The sequence below is a fragment of the Convolutriloba macropyga genome, chromosome 6 (assembly GCF_964194025.1).
Source record: "Convolutriloba macropyga chromosome 6, txConMacr16.3, whole genome shotgun sequence".
In the NCBI taxonomy this organism is placed as follows: Eukaryota; Metazoa; Xenacoelomorpha; order Acoela; family Convolutidae; genus Convolutriloba; species Convolutriloba macropyga.
This window is the reverse complement of record NC_134473.1, coordinates 23177798-23202947: the sequence shown is the minus strand read 5'-3', so window position 1 is coordinate 23202947 and position 25150 is coordinate 23177798. Positions and strand designations below refer to the sequence as shown.

General features: G+C 33.9%; 3 protein-coding genes across 4 annotated transcripts in view; 2 read left to right on the top strand and 1 right to left on the bottom strand.

Moving 5' to 3' along the window:
- The window catches only part of LOC142341263 (uncharacterized), a 336105-nt gene extending 316365 nt beyond the window's left edge, over positions 1-19740 (bottom strand). Inside the window, exon 1 of the mRNA XM_075392182.1 lies at positions 19737-19740. The gene's annotated coding sequence lies outside the window, so the exon portion shown is untranslated. The remainder of the gene's footprint in view (positions 1-19736) is intronic.
- The window catches only part of LOC142341581 (uncharacterized), a 316826-nt gene that overhangs the window by 28974 nt on the left and 262702 nt on the right, over positions 1-25150 (top strand). The gene's annotated exons all lie outside the window — the stretch shown is intronic.
- Positions 1-25150, top strand: part of LOC142341580 (uncharacterized) — an 88105-nt gene that overhangs the window by 25312 nt on the left and 37643 nt on the right. Inside the window, exons 5-7 of the mRNA XM_075392630.1 lie at positions 20624-21112; positions 21784-22011; positions 22195-22436. Coding sequence (XP_075248745.1) covers positions 20624-21112; positions 21784-22011; positions 22195-22436 — 959 coding nt within the window. The remainder of the gene's footprint in view (positions 1-20623; positions 21113-21783; positions 22012-22194; positions 22437-25150) is intronic.

Genomic DNA, 25150 nt, shown 5'->3' with positions numbered 1-25150 from the left:
GCCGTCAAACCGCTTAGAAATTAATTTTTCACAAAAATTTCTCATCGTGAGGGTCGGACAACCATTTTCTTCCTCACTAAAAGGTCTAAAAATACTCTCTGAGATCAAAAAGAGGGGGAGGGGGCGTGACCTAATGTTTTTCTGTAATCACTGCTCAGGGCTGTAAGAGCTTACCAAAGAAATGTAAATTTAGAGAAATTCAACGTGTCAAAAATTGAATATAACTTGTTCAAGAAACGCAATATCACTGACAAATTTAAAAGGACAAATTTCCGATTTTGTTTAATTTCTCTCGGATGGGAAGCAATTATTTTAAACGTGTGTGTCTTTGTAGGGCTTTTTTTTGCTCGACCGTTTTTGCGTTTTTCTTGTAGAATAATCTTTGACTTCTAAGTGACTTTTTCGCACACTTCGTCTTGATTTTTGATGTTGGAGGGGTTTCAATTGCTCTCACTCCAAAATAAAGCTTGTTGTTCAAACAGAACCGATTGCTATAGACTCGAAGACACGGACCTGATAGCCGAGTGGTTACTATCTCCGTTGAGGTAAAGGAATCGGAATCAGGCGGTCGGGGTTGTAAGCCTACCGTCGGCCGATGTTTTTCACAGAAACAAAAATTTATCTAGGCTCAGCCTCTGAATTAAATTGCGTTGCCTGTCATTCGAGAGCAATTTCCGACGTTAGTCGGTTTATGTTTTTGTAATTATAGCATGATATGCTGCTCTATATTCAAAAATTACAAGTTTTTCTGAGGTTACATGAATGTATCGTCATAAATATAAATTTCTGGTGCTGACTGCTCAAAAATTGCTTATTACCGTTTCCGATTTAAAAAATCTTAAAATTTCTGAATTCTCTCTAATTTTGATGCTTCAAGTTTGCAGAAATAGTAATAATTTCCTCCATGGCACCAACGAGAGCTTCAAATATATCAAAACATTTCATTTTCAAGACTTCTTTAGGCATACATACCATGCATTTTCTTGCGGGTGCAAGTCCTTTTAAGGCTGAAGTTTCAATAAGAAGAAACAAATTACAGCGGAAAAGTTTCACAGCGGGTTGGGTTGCCCTTTCTGGGTCTATCCGTCGATTCGACATGTCTGGACTTCCTGGTCAAAATTATTTTTTCGTCAACTTTTTGGATTTTTGCGTGATCTAAGCTGCTCTCTTCGCTGATTTAAGCAACTGAACTCATTTGGTCATAGGTTACTACCATCAAAAAGCGACAAAGCTGGTTCATTTAACAAGTTATTTCCACGTGAACCAATTTTGTCGCGTTTTTGTTAGTAGGAAATTAACACCAATTGAGTTCAGTAGTAATCTAGTGACCTCCTTAGTGATCCTCAATAGCCCTAGGCCGAAGTTGGAAGCAATTACTCTAGGCGTGTATGTCTTTTATGCAAAATTTCTGCTCGAACGTTTTGGGCTTTTGTTCTAGAACTTTCTTCACTTTCAAAGTGATTCAACGCAAAAATTCTTTATTTGCGTGATCTCAATTGCTCTCATTCCGAAGTAAAATTTGTTGCTAAATTCTGTGATATATCGAGAAGTAGCGAACTTAGCAACTTAAGTTAAAACTTCGATATATAAAGAAAACTTTCTTACCTGATGTTTGGTGAAGTGAAATTGAATAATGGCTTCTAATTTGAACCGAATCGTCGATTCAAATTTGTTCATACCACAAGTTTATCAATGTGCATAAAGCATAAATTTGTGAGATAGATTCGACCTTCCCACCACCAAACTCGATCAGTAACCAACTCTCCGACCCTCCCAGTAGATAGCAATGACATGTTCTCAGGTAGGGAGAACAATGTGTTAAGTGCAAAAAACTGCACTAGTACTTGCCATATACGGCAAGGGGAAAAACTTGTTCGCAACTAAGGTGTAAATTAACACATATCAGTTTATCTATACCTAGACGGATCTGTAAATTTTCATACTGATACGGATTATAAATACCTGTGAAATTTTGTACATTTAGGCCATTTTGAATTCAATTATTCAAATAAGAAAATTCTTGTTATTCGTGCTCGAGACCACGACAATGGTGTCCAGACCACCAAACGACCGACAAACCTTGGATCTGCAAAATGCTGAATCCTGTACTGCGTGGATCATGTCTTTTGTGGCGAAACGTCGCGCAGAGAAGAAAGAAGATGAAGTCAACAACGACGGTACGATTTTGGACCTACAGGTAACAAATCTCTTTCTTAGTATATGCGGCCAGGACGCACTTCTTAAACTTAGGAGCCTTATGAGCCCTACAAAAATTGTTAGACACTCCTTTTAAAGAGTTCAGACTAGCTATTCAAAACTATATTTCACCTAAGGAGAGAGTAGTAACGGCAGAAAGGGCTAAATTTCTGTCCGTTGTCTAAGGCGTTGGAGAATCTGACGACGATTTGCTAGCGCGCCTCAGAGAAGAAGCACGTTATTGCGACTTCGAAAAACTTAAAACAGTAACCAACCCTGAGGAAGAGTTGGTGAAAATAAAATTTATCTCAGGTTTGAGAGACGCTGAGGCCAAATTAAGACTATTAGACGGCATTAAAACTAAGCCAACGATGTCTCTGTCTGAAATGACAGAAAGCTTACAGTTCAGAAGTCAAGCAATGGCTTTTGCGAGTTCCTCAACAGGTAATAGACCAGTTGTAATAAAAAAAGAAGTGGGATACAACTTCAAAAAGACCTTCAGAAAACCTAGTGAAAAGTTCACTGGTAATAAAGGCAATGGTAACTTGTGTAATAGATGTGGAGGTAAGCCACACAGCAGCAAGCCGTGTCCGGCCTTGAACAAGAAATGTAACACCTGTGAAAAGGTGGGGCACTTTTCAAAAATGTGCAAAATAAAACCCAGCCTAAGTCAGGTAAGTCTGACCAGCAGAACAACTTCTGCGAGGAAGAGGGCAAGTTGCCTGGTCAAACATCATCCGAAATGGAGATGGGAATGTACTATACACGGGAAAACGTGTTTAACATGTCGGTGACATGGGAGTACATTACAGTAAAAGACATAAAATAAAAATGCAATTTGATACCGGTGCTGATAGCACCGTGATATCATCCTTAATCTGGACTGAGCTTGGTAAACCTCAGTTAAATGGGAAAGTCAGACGTCTTGAGGCCTATGATGGTCATCAACTGACGCTTCTGGGATCACTAACATGTGACGTTGAGTGGAACAGAAGCAAGTATAGGCAACAACAACTAGCAGTTGTGCAATCCGACAAAAAATTTGGGCTACTTGGGAGAGACATACTACCCCAAGAAGGCATCAATGCAGTGAGTGATGAAAGACTACCTGCAGTCAAAGGATACAAAGCGCATGTGAAACTCATACCGGGATCACAGCCAATGTTCTGCAAAGCCAGAAAGATACCTCTACCTCTCCAAGACAGGGTCAAAGAGAAGCTTGAGACAATGGTACGACAGGGCATCCTGGAGCCAGTACAACCTGGTGGGGTCACAAATGCATCACCAGTAGTGTGGCAGCGGAAGAAAAATGGAGCTCTGAGACTATGCGTGGACCTCAAAGTTCACATCAATGGGAAAGTTATGGACGAAGACTATCCAATCCCAGACATGGAGACCATTTTTCATAATCTCCATGGGGCCTCTTACTTTGGAAAAATTGACTTATCAGATGCAAATTATCAAATTGAGCTGGACGAGGATGCAAAAGAAATATGCACAATCAACACATCGCAAGGATTGTACAAGATGTGCAGGCTTCCTCAGGGCCTAAAGAACTCTTCATCAAAATCTTCCATCAATGAGAAGAAATCCAACTCAAAACCAGTTTCAAGCGTAAAGTTTCTTGGTTACTCTGTTTCCAAAGAAGGAATAGCACCCGATCCTAAACATGCACATGTTGAGAAAATCAAAAATGCAAAGCCGCCATCAAATATGAAACAACTCTAGTCCTTTGTCGGCTTAGCAAATTTTTACGGTCGAAGGATACCGAATTTTGCAACCAAAATGCTACCCCTAAACGAAATTCGAAAAGAAGAATTCAGATGGGACCAGGAAGAGCAAAATGCTTTTGAAAACATCAAAAACGAGTTATGTGCTAACCCTCTTGTACAGCCCTACAGCTTGACGAAGGAAGCAACCGTGAGAACAGACGCACCAGAGAAAGCTATAGGCGGGGTACTCTCACAAGAAGGGCATCCTGTGATCTACGTATCGAGGAAGTTGTCACAAGCCGAACAAAATTACTCCAATATTGAGCGAGAGGCACTTGCAATCGTCTTTGTGGTCACAAGATTGAAACAATTCCTACTCGGAAGAAGATTCACTCTACAGACTGACTACAAACCTCTCAAATATCTCTTCGCCCCAGACGAAAAAATTCCGAAAACAGCATCAGCAAGAATTACAAGATGGGCGATAGCGCTGATGGGATTTGACTTCGAATTGAAGTATACACCCGGAGAACAGATCCCCCACGCTGATGCTCTGAGCAAACTAGACTTTGATGATGACGATGACAATGATCGAGTGTGCTTTGCTCTTGACAATATCTACTTCGTCCAATCCGACCTGGTGACACAGTCAGACATCAAAACTGAGCTCGGATCGAATTGACTCTTTCAAGATGTCATCAAACGAATAAAAAGCGGCATCTGGAAACAGTGCTCAGAAGCAGAGAAAGGATTTGAACAACAGAAAGACGCCTTGACCATTCACAATGGAATCATCTTTCGAGGAGTTGTGCCCTTCGTTCCACCCAAACTAAGACCCATGGTAATGGCCAAAGCTCATGAGACTCACCCAGGCAAAAATGCAACTGAAACAGCAGTTCAAATGATGGCTTGGTGGCCCGGCATCAGTCAAGATGTTCTTCGATATGTTAGTAAATGTAAGGAAGGCCAAGAAAACAGGCCTAGCCTGGGGAAAACAGTATCTACTTGGCCGGAAGCTGAAGTTTGGGAAAGACTCCACATGGACTGGGGCTACGTTAAGGATCAAGGTAATATCTTAGTGATAGTAGACGCGGCATCAGGTTGGATAGAAGTCTTCCCTGCGGGAAATAGAACCTCACAAACAGTGAAGGTGTACTTTAGTCAAATCTTTGCAAGATTTGGGATACCAAGAACACTAGTATCAGACAATGGTACTGAGTTTGTGAGCAGTGACCTAAAGCAATGGTGTGAATCACTTGGGATTAAAAAGATGGAATCTCCCGTCTACCATCCAAGAGCAAATGGGATTGCTGAACGAGCGGGCCAAACAATGAAACGGGCTATTCAAGCCTGGAGTCCAAATCTGAATGTGTCATTTGGCGCTTTCCTACAGCGGGCTTTAATGAGACATCGGAACACTTCCAAGACGCGGGGCAAAACTCCTGTAGAACTGCTACTGGGACGAAAAATAAGACTTCCAGCAGTCACTGATTTTGATCTGTGTGATCGAGTCCTCTTCAAACCGACGAACAGTTCACCAACGGTTCCAGCTACTTTCATTATCCGTAAAGGAATGAACACTTCGTTCATCCAGCCGGAGAATTCAAACAAGACAGTTCTTGTTAGTGACAACCAAATTGTACGGTTGGAACCTGACGACATCAAGACTGAATCTACTGACTCAGTCTGAGAGCAGTAGGGACGACATAGACGTGGCATCACCCAACTCTACTGAAGAAACCTCATTAGTTGAAGGGGAACAACCTTCAGTGGCCACGAGAACTTCAAGCAGAAATAAAAAACAGCCAGAAAGATTTGGAGAAGCTATTCTTACAAACTTGCTTAAAAAAGGAGGGAGGATGTGATATATCGAGAAGTAGCGAACTTAGCAACTTAAGTTACAACTTCGATATATAAAGAAAACTTTCTTACCTGATGTTTGGTGAAGTGAAATTGAATAATGGCTTCTAATTTGAACCGAATCGTCGATTCAAATTTGTTCATACCACAAGTTTATCAATGTACATAAAGCATAAATTTGTGAGATAGATTCGACCTTCCCACCACCAAACTCGATCAGTAACCAACTCTCCGACCCTCCCAGTAGATAGCAATGACATGTTCTCAGGTAGGGAGAACAATGTGTTAAGTGCAAAAAACTGCACTAGTACTTGCCATATACGGCAAGGGGAAAAACTTGTTCACAACTAAGGTGTAAATTAACACATATCAGTTTATCTATATCTAGACGGATCTGTAAATTTTCATACTGATACGGATTATAAATACCTGTGAAATTTTGTACATTTAGGCCATTTTGAATTCAATTATTAAAATAATAAAATTCTTGTTATTCGTGCTCGAGACCACGACAAATTCAAATCGTTTTTAAGCAGTGGAGTATCAAAGTGGGTTTAGCTTTGTGCTTAAGATGTCAGAGCGTCGTCCTGGAGAGCATTGTTTCGGTTCCTACGGGTCGGCCTTACTGTGCCCTCTAAAGGAAATTGGAAGGCAGTTCATCCGACGTTAGTCGGTTTATGTATATATATCCCGTTGATAAAGCAGTCAACAACCAAGCGTCCTAGCTTAAGCAGTCTACAAAAACCAAACACCGCCTGTTGTTCGAGAGTCATTGGTACGATGTTAGTGGGCTGTGTTTAGTTTATTAGTAGGTTTAGTAAGTTTATTATTTTACACCAGTAATGATAAACAATATTTTGCATTCCAAAGTGGGACTAGCAAATATTACAGGTTAATGGTAAGTCTTAAAATTTGTTTGATCGTTTATTCCTGTCTGTTTGATGCAGTGAAAAAATGCGCTGATCTGTTCATTTCAAGAGCAGCTCGCTGTTTGTAAAATATTGTTTTCACTTGTAAAATGGCAAGCTAGGACAGGAGTTATGAGTTTAAAAGTAAATACGTGCAAATATGAGCATCGATCTATTTGGTGGTTAAAAACGTTTGATAAAAATGGTATATCAGGCCAATTCAGTTTGAGCTGATATTATTTTTATTTGACGAGCACATGTCAGCGTGAAGTAAAGCCGAGTAATTACTTAAAACGTCATTGAAACTGATCGGTTTTTGCAAATTTCTCTTCTTATGCTTTTGTGTTTTGTTGGTGCTGACGTGAGAGAAAACTTATTGCTTTAGTAGTGTGTGTTTCTCCGTTTGACTCCACAGACGCAGGACGTATCGGCCGTCCAACCTGGAGTGAGAATTCGCATCGCTCAACTCGTCAATCAATTCGTGGCTTAGCTATTCATCGCTACGCTCTTCATAGCTAAGCTTCTCATCGATCTCCTCATTTCACTCTCATTCACACACCAGCTGGAACAACCTTACCGTCCTACATCTGAGAAGTCAAACGGAGAAACACACTACTTGCCTCGCCGGCAGGCCAGCTACGCACACTAAAAATAATAAAAATAGGAATTATAGATCAAAAGATCACTCGCTTGCTACTAGCTACGCATAAAAATATTGTTGTACTTAGTAGTAGACCAAAAGTTCACTCGCTTACGACTAGCTACGCACACTAAGAATCATAATTGGATGAATATGTGAACATAATGATAAAAATAGAAGCATAAGTAGATATAAGCAAATAGTTCGAATGACTGTTTATCCGCACTTTGGCAAGCACATAATTTTTGAGTATTGAATAAACAAAGTACTATGTAATATGTGCTCACTCTGTCGACATTGATAAAAGTTTTTTGTATGTACTCAGTGATTTGTATGTACTTGGTAAAGATCAAATGTTCTAATACCCACACGCACAGTACTTCACATTTCTTTCACCTTTAATTCTTACTTCTGGTTTTGTTTAATTTTTAATCTTGTGAGTTTTTTTAAATAAGATTCTTTTACTTTTGTAGCTTCAATCATTTAGTTCCAAGGAAAATTTTTAAACTATTTAAATTTTTAAATATGAAATAATCGATACTACTAAAACCCTATTAAAATCAGATTCGCATATGAACAATTTTAAAAAACTAAATTTTATCGAGGTAAAAAGAGTCGTCTGATATATCATTTATCAAAGGGAGGTCGCCAAATTAACTGATTTTTGACAGAAAAGACGGCTGAAACATCCAAAAAGGAAGAAATTAATAGAAAAAAGCCAAAAATTAATTGAAAAATCAAACATGTGCCGATCTTGAACTTCAAACGCATTTTCGGGCTCTGCAAAACACAGTGGTATCAATTTCCGAGGTTTAGATTTCAATGTAGCATCGAATAAAAATTATTTCTACAAAAAACCAGATTACAAGCAAAAAAACTGGGCCACTTGGACGAAAACACGGCTAAAAACGCTTATCTATATGTGTCATTCCGTAAAAAACTACGTTCAAAGTCAAAAAGTCATTCACTAAACGCAGCGCATGATCAACAAACTTTTCTCGCTCAGAAAAAATTAGTTCACACGTCAATTCTACTCTTTTTCCCTTTTCGGTCAAAAAATCGTCTGAACGAATAGTACTTCCGGTAAAAAAAACATAGCCTGAAGAATTCCGGAAGCGACTCGAAAAGTCAAGATTTAGCAAAAAAACCGTAATTGCAGCTGAAGTGATTACCTTTTGTATTAAACCAATAACTCATTGCCTCACTAGGTCTGATCTAAAAATTGGTTAAAATCAAACCACTCACCAAGAGAGAAAAAAAGCAGCAAAATTTTATATTATTGAAAACCTTTGGTAACGTGAAAAAAAATCCGACATAATTAGGATAGTCAAATTACTGATAGGCTCAAAAAGCAGACAGTGCTAATAATTGCACTAAAAATCTTAAATCTAGTCGCTAAATGATCGCAAAAGCAAACTGCAGATAATAATCTAAAAACTAAGTTAAATTTTTTCAAAAAAGAACGCTCAAATTTAAGAACCAGAAAACCAATACAATTAGAATTCAAATCGCTGCAATTAGGGCAAAAACAACATATAGTTCTTCTTTGTTATACGTATGCTAAACAAAATGATTTCATAAAAAACTAAAAAGTTCAAAAAATAAATTCATCATAGAAAAGGTATAAGCAACAGAATAATATTCAAAGGCAAAAATGATTGAAAACAATACCAAGGCCACAAGAAAATGGAAATAATTTTTAAGAAGTGAAAATTTTGGAAAGGTTTCCTAGCAACCTCTCAGTACTGCCTCATGTTGAATGAAATTAATTGTAAACCAGAGAAATGACGAAAATCTAAGAAAGCTGAAATCACTCATCTTTAAAAACTGAAAAATCAATATAACAAATAAAAATGTAGGTGCCAGGACAACAACAGAATGAAGGAAACTATAATGTGAAGAAAATGGACACAATGTAACAAACACCGTAACAAAAAAGGCTATTTCTTGAGTTTTGAAATTTAAAAGTCAAATAAAAAACCAAGAAAAACGAATACATTACCTTGTTCAGTAATTGAGATAGAGAAAACATAACATGTCATCCGAGACAAAAAGTGACCTTCCTGAACAGCACAAAAAAAAACTACAAAAATAAACCTGCAAAAAAATCGAACATACGAAACATCGGTAGAGATTGTGCTTGTCCTGGAAGCTCAGGAACAGTTTTAGCACCCACTAATTGTTCGCTTGTGCCAGGATGTCCCGCTCAGCGCGCACATGTCCCGCCTAACATGGACAAACGAGATATCTTTCATGCTGGAAAAGACTAGGATTGATACTCAAATGTTGAAACAAAATTGAGGTCAAATGTTTGAGAACATAGCTTTCATTTAACAAACTCTCCACAATAGACTCTAGCTTTACAGGAGGACATTTAGAACATCCTAGATAATATTCGGAAACCAACTTGATTCTTCTTGAGAATGTGCGCCTTGTTGAGGACCGTCATTACGTACAGCTGTCCGTCTTCAATAGACCTAACAGACCTAACCAGTTTCACTTCTCCAAATCCTCCGATGCCCAGTTGCTCTATTTCTCGGAAGTCATCATTAGATACTTTGGACCTCCTCCTTCGCAAAAGGTCACTCTCGTGCTTGTTGAAGTTGCCCAACATCTGGTCTTTATCGCTTGAGGGCAGACTGTTCTGAAACAAAAGGGCGAACTTGATATGTATGCAGTCAAACATCAACTAAATTGCTCAATCAATCAAACAAATAATGAACACACGACGCTTTTCACTCACAGGTTTAATGCAACATTACCACCAATTTTGTCTTTCCACCGAAAACTCTTGTAGCTATTGCTTTATCGCAACTTCCAATTACTGAGCAATGAACTCCCTGATCAGCCTTGTAACATTATAATGCGTAGCACAATGAAATCTCATGGAGAAACCATTGATCACTAATTTGAAAAAAAACCCACTAACGTCGGACGAATTGCTCGTCAAACGACTGGTGAGGTTAGAGTAGAGAAACTTTTACGGGACAAAAACTTCTGACTAGAGAGCGTTTCGGTCTCTCGACATCTCGGTTAAGATTGTCCGTCCAGAATGCTACACGGGCTGTGTAATGTCGCTCAACATTGGTTTTATTTAATCAACAGAATTAACCTCTCAATGCGCGCAATTCAAAGCTCTAAAAACATCAAAAAATCAAGTGTGAAAAAGTCACTCGAGAAGTGAACTCAAAAGAATTTTCTGGAAGAAGACAGTCAAGCAAAAATTTTGCATAAAAAGACACATTTCTACAATAATTGTTTCAAATTTCGTGCGAGAGCAATTAAAAAGGAAGCTCGGGCACGGACATTGACCCATCGTTTGACTATCAGAAACTGAAACAATTTAATACCAACCGATTCCTTTTCCGCTTGATTTTTCCTCTTCTCCCTCTGAATTGGAAAACTTTCATAATGTGGAAAGCTCCTCATCGATCTCATTTCACTCACTCATTGACACACCAGCTTGAACAGCCTCACCGTCCTACATCTGCGAAGTTCAACGGAGAAACACACACTACTTGCCTCGCCGGTAGGCCAGCTACGCACACTAAAAAAAATAAAAATAGAATAATCATAGATCAAATGTTCACTCGCTTACTACTAGCTACGGACACTAAGAATCATAATTGGATGAATATGTGAACATAATCATAAAAATTGAATCATAGGTAGATGTAAGCAATGTTTCGAATGCCTGTGCATCCGCACTTTGGCAAGCACATAGTTTTTAAGAATAAATTTTGATGATCACATTACTCTTCAAATGAAAAGTTGTACACTTGAGTTATTATAATTATGCTAATTATCGCTTAAATGGGCACAAAATTTCCAAAAATTTTCTGAACAACTACTGCGAATTGGAAACTCTGGTTTTCACCATTGTAACTTTCGCATTTATACGAGTAAAATGAAATGTCGATGATCGAATTCCGTTTAGTACTTCAAAAGTTAGGTAGACAATTACGTGTATTGTTTATTATTTCTCAGAAATATACTTAAAAAAATATCAAAGTGTGCTTAGTTTTTGGATAATTTCTCCACGAATTTTTACCTATTTGACTTCAAACACAACTATTTTATTTCCATGGCAAACTTTCAATTTCGTTTACATATTTGCGTTTTTCATCAAATGCACTGACAGTTTTTTCTGAAGATACTTACATTTAAAAGCATATGCTGTACTTCTAAAACAAATGAATTCATCTGAGTTTCGATTTCAAATTTACCAAGTACCCTTTTGTTTTTATTACTGAATAGAGTGTTATCTGGATCTAAATAGCTAAAATCAAATAAATCTTCAATACTTTTCAAATCTCTTGTAATATCTTCAGTTTTAATACTCAAAACCAAGCTATCAGTATTGTGTACTATTAAGGGGAAACCAAAACTGAAATCATGACTTCCAGTTTCAAAACCAAATACAAAATCATCTTGTTGGCCTATATTTTTAATTTTAGTTACTTTTTCTTCACCTAGTTTATTAACAGTAATTAAGTTGAGTATAATAAATTTATCGTCTCGCATACCAATTGTTGTTTTCAAACCAAGGGATTGGCAAAGATAATTTAGGCCAGGTGTTGTAATCTTATGCTTTTGAGAAAATGATATGTTTTTTTTGTCTATTAATTCTATTTCCATCTGCTGCATAAAATCCAGTCAAAAACCATTTTCTTTTTTCCATTGTTTCGTTTAACATATATATTCTGGTACTCTTTTTTCTTTGTTTTTAGTATAAAATTCTGCAAACTCTATTGCTAGCTGTTTTTTGCAGAGGCAATTCTGTAGACATGGTTTGATTCCCTAATATCTAGAATCTTAAAGTTAGTATTTGGCCAAATATCCATGCAAAATATTTGCAATTTTTCAATTATTCTGAAATCTAAATTATTAAGTTATTTGCAATTTTTCAATTATTCTGAAATCTAAATTAAATCCAACAATATTTTACTTGTGAATGATATTTATATTTTCCAGATGTACCATCTCCCAGAAAGAAGCCTTTTATAAACATTTCCTTTTCTCTCGCAGTTGAAGCATCAATATTGTAAATTTTATCAATGATTTCATCGAAAGTTATAGAAGTTTCTCCAAATTCGAAATAATTATGTAATAATTGTTCACTTCATTTTTAATTCTGAGGGTTTTACAATTTCTCTATTGATATTGATTAAACTATGATCCTCAGTAACATCTACAATTCAATGTTTAGTTCGAATTCTAAAAGTATTCTTATTAATTTTACACTTTTTATAATATTTTTCCATCCATCACTAGTCCGAACTTGTAGGTTATTGCAATCTGCAAATTCTCTTTCACCCCAATTTGTAGCAATATTATCATTCTTGTACCATCTTCTTCGTTAATTATATCATCAATTCTCAATATTTTGACGTTCAAATTTGAATCACTTAATATGATTGGAGTATTTTTTGTGACACTATCCATTTAATGATTTTGAATGTTATCTGATCCAAAATATGGTAATAGTTGTTCATAATAAGATTCATACATCAGCAACTTACTTAAATCTAATACCGTAAATCTAAATAAATTGGTTTATCCATCAGAACTTCATTTTGTTTAAAAGTGAAAGAACTATAATTTTCATGAGATTTATAAATACCATTAAATGATAATTTAGAGTGCCACTTCACAATTTTTGAATTGTCATTATTCTTTAGAATTTCTACTCTAATTCTATTTCTAACATTTTCCATAGTTTTACCATAAAATGCATTATTCAATAATTTATAGAAGTCCTTTTCAAAATCATTATCAGTTTTATTTCGTTTCAGCATATTCTATTTAATATATTTTTCTAACCAATTTGATTGTTTAAACGATAAAACTTCATAAACTTTTTTGTTATTTTTCATTCCATGCTCTACATAAAATTTGATTAACCTATAATGTACAAGATATTTTTGTTTATCTGTCCAATCACAAATTAGTTTCTTAGAAGTGTAGCCCTCAGGTTTGTGTGAATTAATATATTCTGTAAAATTATCTAATGGTGAGAATTTATTTTCAAGGACAGAATGGAAAGTTCTTTTTGTTTTATCTTTTATTTCATCAGGATATTTGAGATCAACTTCTACAAAATAACCAATTTCAGAATCATCTGCAGTTGCAAGAATTGTATCTATATCAATATTAGATTCAAATTTAATGTCCGCATAAGGTAATTATTGAGACATTGCATATCCATATAAATTATTTGCATTAACACATAAAATTTTCTTATTTTCATCAGATTTTACATATCTATCTCCCATAACGCTACTAATTCCACCTCTGATGTTGTTCTCGATTCATAATATCATATCTTTATCTTTTAAATTATCCAATTTTATATTTGTATATTTTAATCCAAATTGCCAAGTTTATTGAGGTAAGCTCACACTATAAAGTGGATTTATTCCAAATTCTTTAAAAAGAAACACTGATAAACTTTTCAAAAACATCAGCTAACAAAATTACATCAGTTTTCAAATATAGTGCAGTCAATTCTTTTCCATTTTTGATGTTGAAGATATCAATTAATTTATTTGTTCTTTCTATTTCTTCTTCTTTGGGAATTGAATTTGTGTGCTTGATATAATAATCTTTTTTGTCTAATTTATTGATTAGAATTTCGTTATCATCAAAAGATTTGAAACATTCATATGGATATGCTAATTTTTTTTATCTAATAATTGCTTCTCTTCTGGAAATTCTTTCTCTTATATTTTTAAATCATCTTCTCGTAGTGAATTTTCTAATGAATCAAGCGAAGCCTGTAAAAATCTATAACTATCAATAAATCTTACACAACCAAATGTAACTGAAAAATTTTCTTCGTTTGTTCTGGGAATTACTTATTGTTTATGTACTGTAGATTTTTGAACTAGTTTTCTGAAAAATAGAGCATCATAATTGCTGAAATTGTGAAATATAACGAATGAAAGTGCTTTGCTGTTTCCTTACATTAATATTCCAAATTTCATGTGCGGGACTTCGATATTTACCTGTTAAATGACAATATTTTCTAACTTTTTTTCGTTTTCAATAAAAACCAAATCACAAAGCCAACATTTATCACTGTTTTCAAAGTTATCCTCATCTGTCATCTTCAAGGGAATATTAGTTTTTTAAAAATAGAATTTCATTTTGTTTTCTAAATTGATAGTTTCATCTACAAACCAATCCACATTATCAGGACCAAAATTAGATTTATACTCAATTGGTATTACTTCAGGCAAATCACTTACGATGTAATATCCGTTACAAACTGGATTTTATTTTTAAATATTAGTAGTTTTTTCGCCAATAGTTGAGTTATCTGTTTCATTTTTACATTCAAGAACACATTCTAAAATATAATGGTATTTTGTGATAATCTTTTTCCAATTTATATCTTTATCATTCGAAATTTTAATACTAGTAGAGTCCTGTTGTTCACATCTATCTTTATGCTTTTTCAGTACATGTTTATGTTCAAAGCAACTTAAGCATCTTCTACAAATATGTTTACATTTTGCATTTCATGCATATATTCTAAAAATATAATGGTATTTTGTGATTGTTTTTTCCAATTAATATGTTTATCGTTGGAAATTTTAATACTTTTAAAGTCCGATTGTTTACATCTATCTTTATGCTTTTTCAATACATGTTGATGTTCAAAGCAACTCAAGCATCTTATAAATTTACTTTTTGGATTACCGGAAAATATATGTAATTTCTTAATTAGAACATAGTGATTTTTATAAATCCTCAAATCAATCTCAGTATCATATCCAGAATTACTAACTTTGATTGGAACTAATTTGTATTTCCAATTTTAACCTTCCAAATAAATTTTCAATTCGAAAATTTTAATTAATAGTTTATTTTTGATCTCAAATCTCTTAACATCTGAAGTCTGAAATCCATTTGTAAAATCAAATTCATCAATTTTCAATTCATTGAAATATTCGACATAACTAGAAGTTCTTTCAGGATGTCCATTACTACTGGGATCAATATGAGCTAGTATACTCCATAAGAGGCAATATTTATCTTTGTTTTGTATATTTAATAATGATTATATGAAGATCCATTCAATTCAATAGTTTTATAAAATTAAGTCATTGAAGATAATTTATCAAATATCCATCCAGATTCTTCCATTTGTTGATTTTCAATTTGTGTTTCAACTTGGGAGTTAATTGTTAAATTATCCAAATCACTTTGAGTTAGAGAGTTATTTATTCTTAAACTAATATACATTTCAGTTTTATTTTCAATATATCCAAATTTATTCACTTTTTCAAAAAGAGCAGAAAATACAATTTGATATTTAAATTTATTTTGTCCCTTCTATCTTGCATAAATCATAGCCATTTGATTGAAAATAGAATTTTTATGATTAATATCAATTTTAAGATTATTGCTAGGTTTTATTGTTATTTTACTAATGAGATGGTTTATATTACGAGATTCTAATTCAATAGAATAGTGTAAATCAAATCTTTAGTTAAAATAGTAGGGATTTATTATTTTTTGTGCTCTTTGAGAATCATTTTCACTTGGTTTTTGTATAGTTAATAACTTTTTCATTGATAATTCTTTCAAAGTAGGAACTTTAACATTTTTTGGCTTTTGAGTTGTATTTTTAGGTTTTGAGTTCGTAGATTCATTAAAGAAATTAGCTGGAATTAATCTTTGATTATCTTCATGCATTTTGCTTCGTAAATGTTTCGCATATGATGATTTATGAACATCAACATTACAGATTTCTCTGCGTTTTTTGTTTTGCGTCTCCATTTTCAAGGAAATAATTTTTTCAAATAATTTTTTTCAAATTAGAATATTTAGTAATTTTGAATCTTTGAATAAATATACTTGATAACCGAATTTATCTACATACTGAAAATCAAAATTAGTGTTATTCACAAGTTCTACAAAGCTATCATATTTGTTTGAATAATAGATTAACGATTTATAGCTATGTACGAGAAAATAGTACATTTATTATCTTGAAATTCATCACTTTTCTCGCTATTGATATCAGACTCGTCACTAGACTCACTGCTGACATCAGAATCATCAATAAAATCCATATCAGATTGATGTATACTTTCATAACTCGTTTTTTCACTATAACTATATATAGTTTCAGATTCACTATCACTGGGTGAGATCATTTACAAACAAAAAAATCTGAAGTTGTTCTCATATTTTTATCTTTATTCATAATAGTATAAATTAAATTAAAATTTTATTATAATATCTATCTATTAATAATCATTTCATAAGTCTAATAGCTTCATAACCTTATTTCCATATACCATTTTCATCTCCAATATTGAAACCCATTTTGCAATATTTTTTAAAAATAATAACATTAAAATTGAATTTCGAAGTCTATAAAATCAGCAAAGTTGATGCAATTAAATTTAGATTGGAGCCTCTATATATCTGCATAACATCCATACAAATAACTGATATTTTTAATTCTGCATATTTAAATCGATTACTAAATTTAGCTTGTTTTCTCTAAAGTTTTGTCAATTCACGGTTTTGTTTTGTAACTATAGTATTGCATCAAACATCTCAATTCGTATGGTTATTCAATTAAAAATCGTCTGGTGCAACTTCTACACATTGTAGCATACTTTATATTAACTTCATCTTCAGTTAAGTCAGCTTTTGCTGACAAGTTGTTAAGTTTTTTTTATTCCGGGCTTTGTGGGGTTATCATTTGTAGCGTTCCGTCGTCTATTTCTACTACTGATTGAGTTTTGAGAGTTTTGTGTTGAACATAACTTCATATCTAGTTTTCAAAGATTTAGGCATTTTGGTTTCGAACATGATCTTACCACCATGAATTATATATTTTTCGTTCTCAAGTTCTTTGTAAAATTTATTGTTTGTTTTTCATTTGTTATAGAACAAAAATTTGAAATTAGTTTTCTAAATTTAGTTTTGCCATTAATCTATCATTTTCATATAGTGTAAATTTTGATTTCTTCAGTATTGATTGCTTATATCTTTCAGGTAAAAAATCAATGATAAGTTGGAATAGTCTCATGAATTATTTCTGTTATCATGTGTAACTTTTTGCTCCAATTTGTAGTATCACCCTTAGAGAAAGTTTTTGTCAATATCAGCTGTTCTAACTAATTCTCCTAATTTAAATTTTGGTTTTTGTTTTTTCCTTTTATCTTGTAAGTTGTATAACACTTTCTATTTGTTAATTTGTTTAGAAGCTTGAATTGGTGTCATCTTCGTTGAACTGTGAACTGTGTTGTTATATTTTTTATTACTGAATCAAGAAAATGGATCCAATTCGCATCACCATTTTCAAATACTGGCTTCTTCAAAATATTTCGTATAGTTCTGTTAAATCGTTCGACAAGAACTGTGCCTTTCGATGTTTATCTAGAGTATCTTTTTATGTTTTGAGATTTCAAGTACGATTCGAAGATTTTGTTTGCAAATTCTTTTCCATCGTCAGTTTCAATCAATTTTGGTTTTCTTTTTGATTTCAGCAAATGCATATTTAATTGTAGAAGCATATTTTTTTTCAGTGCAACAGTCCAACCATACTTTGAAAAATTGTCAACACACACCAAAATATAACGATAACCTCTATTGTTTTTCACTCCATAATAAGATCTAACAGATCTATATTCCAAGTATTATCTATGCTTTTATTAATAGTTTTGTTAGTTGGATAGATTTTTTTGGATTTTTATCATAAATTTCATTAATGAAAATCTTAGTTAAGTTTTTCTTTTCATTTAAATCAGCGATAAAGATGCAGTGCCCCACCAGTTGTTAGATCTCCAATTTTGACTCCATTTCCAGCTATACCAAATTTAACAGCTTGCATTACCAGCATAATAGCTTTTGGATTCTTACTAGCTGCAGCTCATGTTGTCTCTAGCTACTAGTGGTTATTTGTTCGAGTAATGTGTTGCTTGTTTTAGTTGTTCAATGTCTTTCAAATCAAACGATGATAATGATTGAACATGGTCCAGATGAATGTTATTCCAGTTTATTTCTGAGCTCATTAGGAATTCAGTATATTTTTTAAATTTTTGATAACTGATTCCTAGTCTCTTCCGTTTTGTCATTTTTAGGGGTTATTTGATTTAACGAAGCTTTTCTAAGTCTAGTTCTGAGATTTTTAGCTGTTCTATAATTTATATCAGTAGCATATCTCTATCACGAATTCTTCTGGTTTCATTGCATGCGTCTCTATGATCATTATAATATTTTATTTTATCGTCGCAACTTTTACAACAACTTTTTAAACTATATTTGTGAGTAGAATATTCATAAAATTCAGAAAATGATTTTTCAACTTCTTAATTCATGCACCGTTTTCTCATCATTTAATAAACATTTGAAATTTCAATTAAGTTCATAATATTTCGTTAATTCGAGGGCACTTGGTTCAACTTCTGTATCCGTAGTTGGTCTGATATGAATATCAATCTCTTTCTTAAACAATGATTTTCTAATCGATACATTTATTTCACGTTCGCTAAAAAACTACTTAATTTCTGAAGTTGCTCATTACTAATAACATTCTTAACCATATTTCTAAAAATGTCTTCAACACTAATCTTTGTAGCATTCATAATCTTCTTTTGTTTATTCAGATAATAATCATATATCTTTTTCAGCTCAACGCCTTCTTTTTCATCAATATATTTATCCATTAACTAATTTCTCAAAACTTTTTTTTATAATCAGCGGTGATTTTATTAGCAAAAGTTCACAATCGTAGATAGCGTTCTTTTAGTTTTGAAATACACTCATTTATAACTGTAATAGCAATAGAGATTATCAACCCACTTGCTCAAATTATTGGAACACCAGCCACAGCTTCAACACCTGTTGCCGTCAAATTTATGCCTGAACTTACTCCGAGAATTCCGCTAATTACTCCCAAATTGATTGAAATACCTTTCTTAGTATTAAGTGATCTATATATCTTCTTATATTTCTCTTCATCCTCGATTAGCCTTTTAATTATTCCTTCGGACTTCAGTTTCATATAATTATCTTTTGAATCTTTGATTTCATTATCTGATTTTTGTCTTAGTACACAATACTGATGGCTTTGTTTTGAGTATTAAAACTGAAGATATTACTAGAGATTTGAAAAGTATTGAAGATTTATTTGATTTTAGAAATTTAGATCCAGATAACACTCTATTCAGTAATAAAAACAAAAGGGTACTTGGTAAATTTGAAATTGGAACTCTGAAAGTATTTGGATAGATGAATTCATTTGTTTGAGAAGTAAAGTATATGCTTTGAAATGTAATAATAAAACCTTCAATAAATTAAAAGGAATCACAAAATCACAAGCAAAAAATATTACATTTGAAGAGTTCTACAATTGTTTATTTGAGAAATAATATCAAAAGAGTTCTGATAATTATTTAATAAGATCTATCAATCATAATATGTATCTTCAGAAAGTTGAGAAAAAACTGTCAGTGCATTTGATGTGAAACGCAAATATGTAAACGCAATTGAAAGTTTACCATGGAATTAAAATAGTTTTCTTTGAAGTCAAATGGGCAAATATTCGTGGTGAAATTATCCAAAAACTGAGCACATTTTGATGTTTGTTTATAAGTATACTTCTGAGAAATAGTAAACATTACACGTAATTATCTACCTAATTTTTGAAGTACTGAATGGATTTCGATCATCGACATTACAACTATATTTTATGCGTGTCTGGTATTAAGCGAGTGAATTTTTGATCTATGATTATTCTAATTTTATTTTTTTTAGTGTGCGTAGCTGGCCTGCCGGCGAGGCTAGTAGTGTGTGTTTCTCCGTTTGACTTCGCAGATGTAGGACGGTGTGGTTGTTCAAGCTGGTGTGTGAATGAGTGAGTGAAATGAGGAGATCGATGAGGAGCTTAGCTATGAAGAGCGTAGCGATGAATAGCTTAGCGACGAATTGGTTGACGAGTTGAGTGATGCGAATTCTCACTCCAGGTTGGACGGCCGATATGTACTGCGTCTGTGGAGTCAAACATAGAAACACACACTACTTGCTTTCCTAAAGCTCAGTTCTCTATAAAGCATTGAAAAGAATTTATATTAATATAGAGGACAGAAGCTCCCGCGTACCCGTAAAGTCAAATCTCAGGCTGTTATAAGAAACTGTTTGAAATAACGTCTTCCTTAAAATAAAACAAATAATTTAGAAAATTAGGGTAGGTATCGCTGATTCAGGAATATATTTTGCTTTCTGTTGCCTTGAGCAAGGCTATATCTTAACGATGAGTCTAAAAATTTGTTTCCTTTTAGGACCAAAGTTACAACAGTCCCTCAAAAAGGAGTTCAGGGGGCTCAAGCGTCGGCGGTGCAAGTTTGAAATCCGGCGATGAACTGAGCTCTACCCTGAAGAACTCACTTTCAGTCAACTCTTTTACCGCATTTGACCAGCAACTCGCTATTACGTCATCAAGTAATAAAAACGATGATGACTACGCAATGGACTACGTAACATTACAAAAGGTGCAACAAAACATATCAGTATTTAACGCAGCAGGTCCTTCAACGGCGTCGTCGACCAATCAGGATCGAGGAGTTGCGTCACCTCCGAGCTCAGCCAGCAGGGATTCGGTTAATCGAGATACCGGGGCTTATTCGGCTAGCAGTTCCGGAGGCAGCCAAAAGAAGGTTAAAAAGCAATCGGCAAACGCGTACAAGTTCTTCATGGAGCAGCATATGGAAAATGTGATGAGTTTTCCACTTCAGAGGGAGAAGAGGAGAAATCAAGTGGAAAAGGAATCGGTTGGTCTCAAATTGTTTCAGTTTCTGATAGTCAAACGATGGGTCAATGTCCGTGCCCGAGCTTGCTTTTTAATTGCTCACGCACGAAATTTGAAACAATTATTGTAGAAATGTGTCTTTTTATGCAAAATTTTTGCTTGACCGTTTTCTTCCAGAAAATTCTTTCGAGTTCACTTCTCGATTGACTTTTTCACACTTGATTTTTTGATGTTTTTAGTGCTTTGAATTGCGCGCATTGAGAAGTTAATTCTGTTGATTAAATAAAACCAATTGTGAGCGAAGACATTACACAGCCCGTGTAGCATTGTGGACGGACAATCTTAACCGAGATGTCGAGAGACCGAAACGCTCTCTAGTCAGAAGTTTTTGTCCCGTAAAAGTTTCTCTACTCTAACCTCACCAGTCGTTCGACGAGCAATTCGTCCGACGTTAGTGGGTTTTTTTTTCAAATTAGTGATCAATGTTTTCTCCATGATAATTCATTGTGCTACGCCATATAATGTTACAAGGCTGATCAGGGAGTTCATTGCTCAGTGGAAAGACAAAATTAGTGTTAATGTTGCATTAAACCTGTGAGTGAAAAGCGTCGTGTGTTCATTATTTGTTTGATTGATTGAGCAATTTAGTTGATGTTTGACTGCATACATATCAAGTTCGCCCTTTTGTTTCAGAACAGTCTGCCCTCAAGCGATAAAGACCAGATGTTGGGCAACTTCAACAAGCACGAGAGTGACCTTTTGCGAAGGAGGAGGTCCAAAGTATCCAAGGATGACTTCCGAGAGATAGACCAACTGGGCATCGGAGGATTTGGAGAAGTGAAACTGGTTAGGTCTATTGAAGATGGACAGCTGTACGCAATGAAGGTCCTCAACAAGGCGCACATTCTCAAGAAGAATCAAGTTGGTTTCCGAATATTATCTAGGATGTTCTTCTAAATGTCCTCCTGTAAAGCTAGAGTCTATAGTGGAAAGTTTGTTAAATGAAAGCTATGTTCTCAAACTGTTGACCTCAATTTTGTTGAACATTTGAGTATCAATCCTAGTCTTTTCCAGCATGAAAGATATCTCGTTTGTCCATGTTAGGCGGGACATGTGCGCGCTGAGCGGGACATCCTGGCACAAGCGGACAATGAGTGGGTGGTAAAACTGTTCCTGAGCTTCCAGGACAAGCACAATCTCTACCTGGTCATGGAGTACATTCCGGGTGGAGATCTGATGAGCCTTTTGATCAAGAAAGACTATTTTCCTGAGCCCATGGCCAAGTTTTATACCGCTGAGATGATATTGGCCATTGAGTATGTTCACGAGTTGGGATTTATCCACAGGTAAGAGTGGGAATTTTTGTATTCAATTATTTAAAGCCCCGAAGCGATAGCGGCTATAATTGGGGACATCGTAGTTTTTACAATTCATAGAATTTGAATTGTATTGGGGCGCTCTCTTTTTTTACGACTCGAAGAGAAGTATTGGTTTTCTTAAGGTTTTTTATGACTCGATGGAGTAATGGTTTTCTTAAGGTTTTTTACGACACGAAGGAGTATTGGTTTTCTTAAGGTTTTTTTACCGGAAGTACTATTCGTTCAGATGCTGTTTTAACCTAAAAGCGAAAGTGAGTAAAATTGACGTGTGAACTAATTTTGTCTGAGCGAGAAAAATTTTTTGATCATGCGCTGCGTTTATTGAATGACTTTTTGACTTGGAAAGTAGTTTTTGACTGAATGGCACATATGGATAACCGTTTTTAGCCGTTTTTTCGTCTAAGTGGCCCAGTTTTTTTCCTTGTAATTTGGTTTTTTATAGAAATAATTTTTATTCATTGATATGCTGAATTGTATACCTCGGCATTTGATACCACAGTATTTGGAGAGACTGAAAATGCGTTTCAAGGTCAAAATTGGCACATCTTTTTTGATTTTTTAGTTAATTTTTGGCCTTTTTTCTATAAATGTCTTCATTTTTGGGTCTTTCAACAGCCTTTTTTCAAAAATCAGTTAATATGGCAACGTCACTTTGATAATTCATATCATCAACGCCTCTTTCTACGTCAATGTAATTTTGTTTTTTAAAACTTTTCATATGCTAATCCGATATTGTTTTTTTTCCAATTTAAGTTTTTTGTTTGTATTTTGGTGTTTATTACTTGAAATAGTCTTTTTGTGCAACATCAGGGATTTTAGTTTCGTTTCAAAAAATTAAATCATTTTTTGGCGTTAATTTTTTGAAAAACAGTTAAAAGTTTTTTCATAACTTCAGTCTTGAAAATTTCAAAATTTTTTTCAATGTTTCGTATGTTTGAATTATTTTGGTTTTTTTTGTGTTGTTCTGGATGATGGCTTTTTGTCTCGGATGACATGTTGTGTTTTCTTTGTCTCAATTACTGAACAATGTAATGTATCCGTTTTTCTTGATTTTTTTTTACTTTTAAATTTCAAAACTCCAGAATTGTTCTTTTTTCTTACGGTGTTTATTAAATTGTGTCCATTTTCTTCACATTCTTGTTTCCTTCATTCTATCGTTGTCCTGGAACGTCCTTTTTATTCGTTATATTGATTTTTCAGTTTTTAGAATTGAGTGATTTCAGCTTTTTCTTAGATTTTTCTTCATTTCTTTGGTTTACAATTAATTTCATTCAACATAAGGCAGTACTGAGAGATTGCTAGACAGCTTTTTCAAAATTTCGACTTCTTAAGTTTTTTTTGCCATTTTCTTGTGGCCTTAGTTTTGTTTTCAATCATTTTTGCCTTTGAATATTTTGCTTATGTCTTTTCTATGATTAATTAAATTTTTGAACTTTTAATTTTTTTATGAAATCGTTTTCTAGCATACTTAAAACAAGGAAGCAGTATGTCTTGTTTTTCTCCTATTTGCAGTGATTTGAATTCTAATTGTAGTTGTTTTCTGGTTCCTATTTTTGAGTTTTTTAAAAAAAATTTCACTTAATTTTGAGATTTTTATCTGCAGTTTGCTTTTGCGATCTTTTAGCGACTAGAAATATGATTTTTAGGGCAATTGATAGCACTGTCTGCTTTTTGAGCCTATCAGTATTTTAACCATCTTAATTATGTCGGGTTATTTTAACGTTACCAAATATTTTCAATAATGTAAAATTTTGCTTTTTTTTCTCTTAGTGATTGGTTTGATGTTCACCAATTTTTAGATCAGACCTAGTGAGGCAATGAGTTAATGGTTTAATAAAAAAGGTAATTGCTGCAGCTGCAATTACGGTTTTTTTGGGAAGTCTTGACTCTTCGAGTCGCTTCCGGATTTCTTCCGGCTGTGTTTTTTTTTTACCGGAAGTACTATTCGTTCAGACGATGTTCTGACCGAAAGAGAAAGTGAGTAAAATTGACGTGTGAACTAATTTTTTCTGAGCGAGAAAAGTTTTTTGATCATGCGCTGCGTTTAGTGAATGACTTTTTGACTTGGAAAGTAGTTTTTGACTGAATGGCACATATGGATAACCGTTTTTAGCCGTTTTTTCGGCTAAGTGGCCCAGTTTTTTTTCCTTGTAATTTGTTTTTTTATGGAAATAATTTTTATTCAATGATATGCTGAATTGTATACCGCGGACTTTGATACCACAGTGTTTTGGAGAGACTGAAAATGCTGCGTTTCAAGGTCAAAATTGGCACATCTTTTTTGATTTTTTAGTTAATTTTTGGCCTTTTTTTCTATTAATTTCTTCATTTTTGGGTCTTTCAACAGCCTTTTTCAAAAATCAGTTAATATGGCAACGTGACTTTGATAATTCATATCATCAACGCCTCTACCTACGTCTATGTAATTTTGTTTTTTAAAATTGTTCATATGCTAATCCGATATTCTTAGTTTTTTTCCAATTAAAGTTTATTGTTTGTATTTTGGTTTTAATTACTTGAAATAGTCTTTTTGTGCAACATCAGGGACTTTAGTTTTGTTTCAAAAATTTCAATCAATTCTTTTAATTTTTTTATGAAATCGTTTTCTAGCATACGTAAAACAAGGAAGCAGTATGTCTTGTTTTTCTCCTATTTGCAGTGATTTGAATTCTAATTGTAGT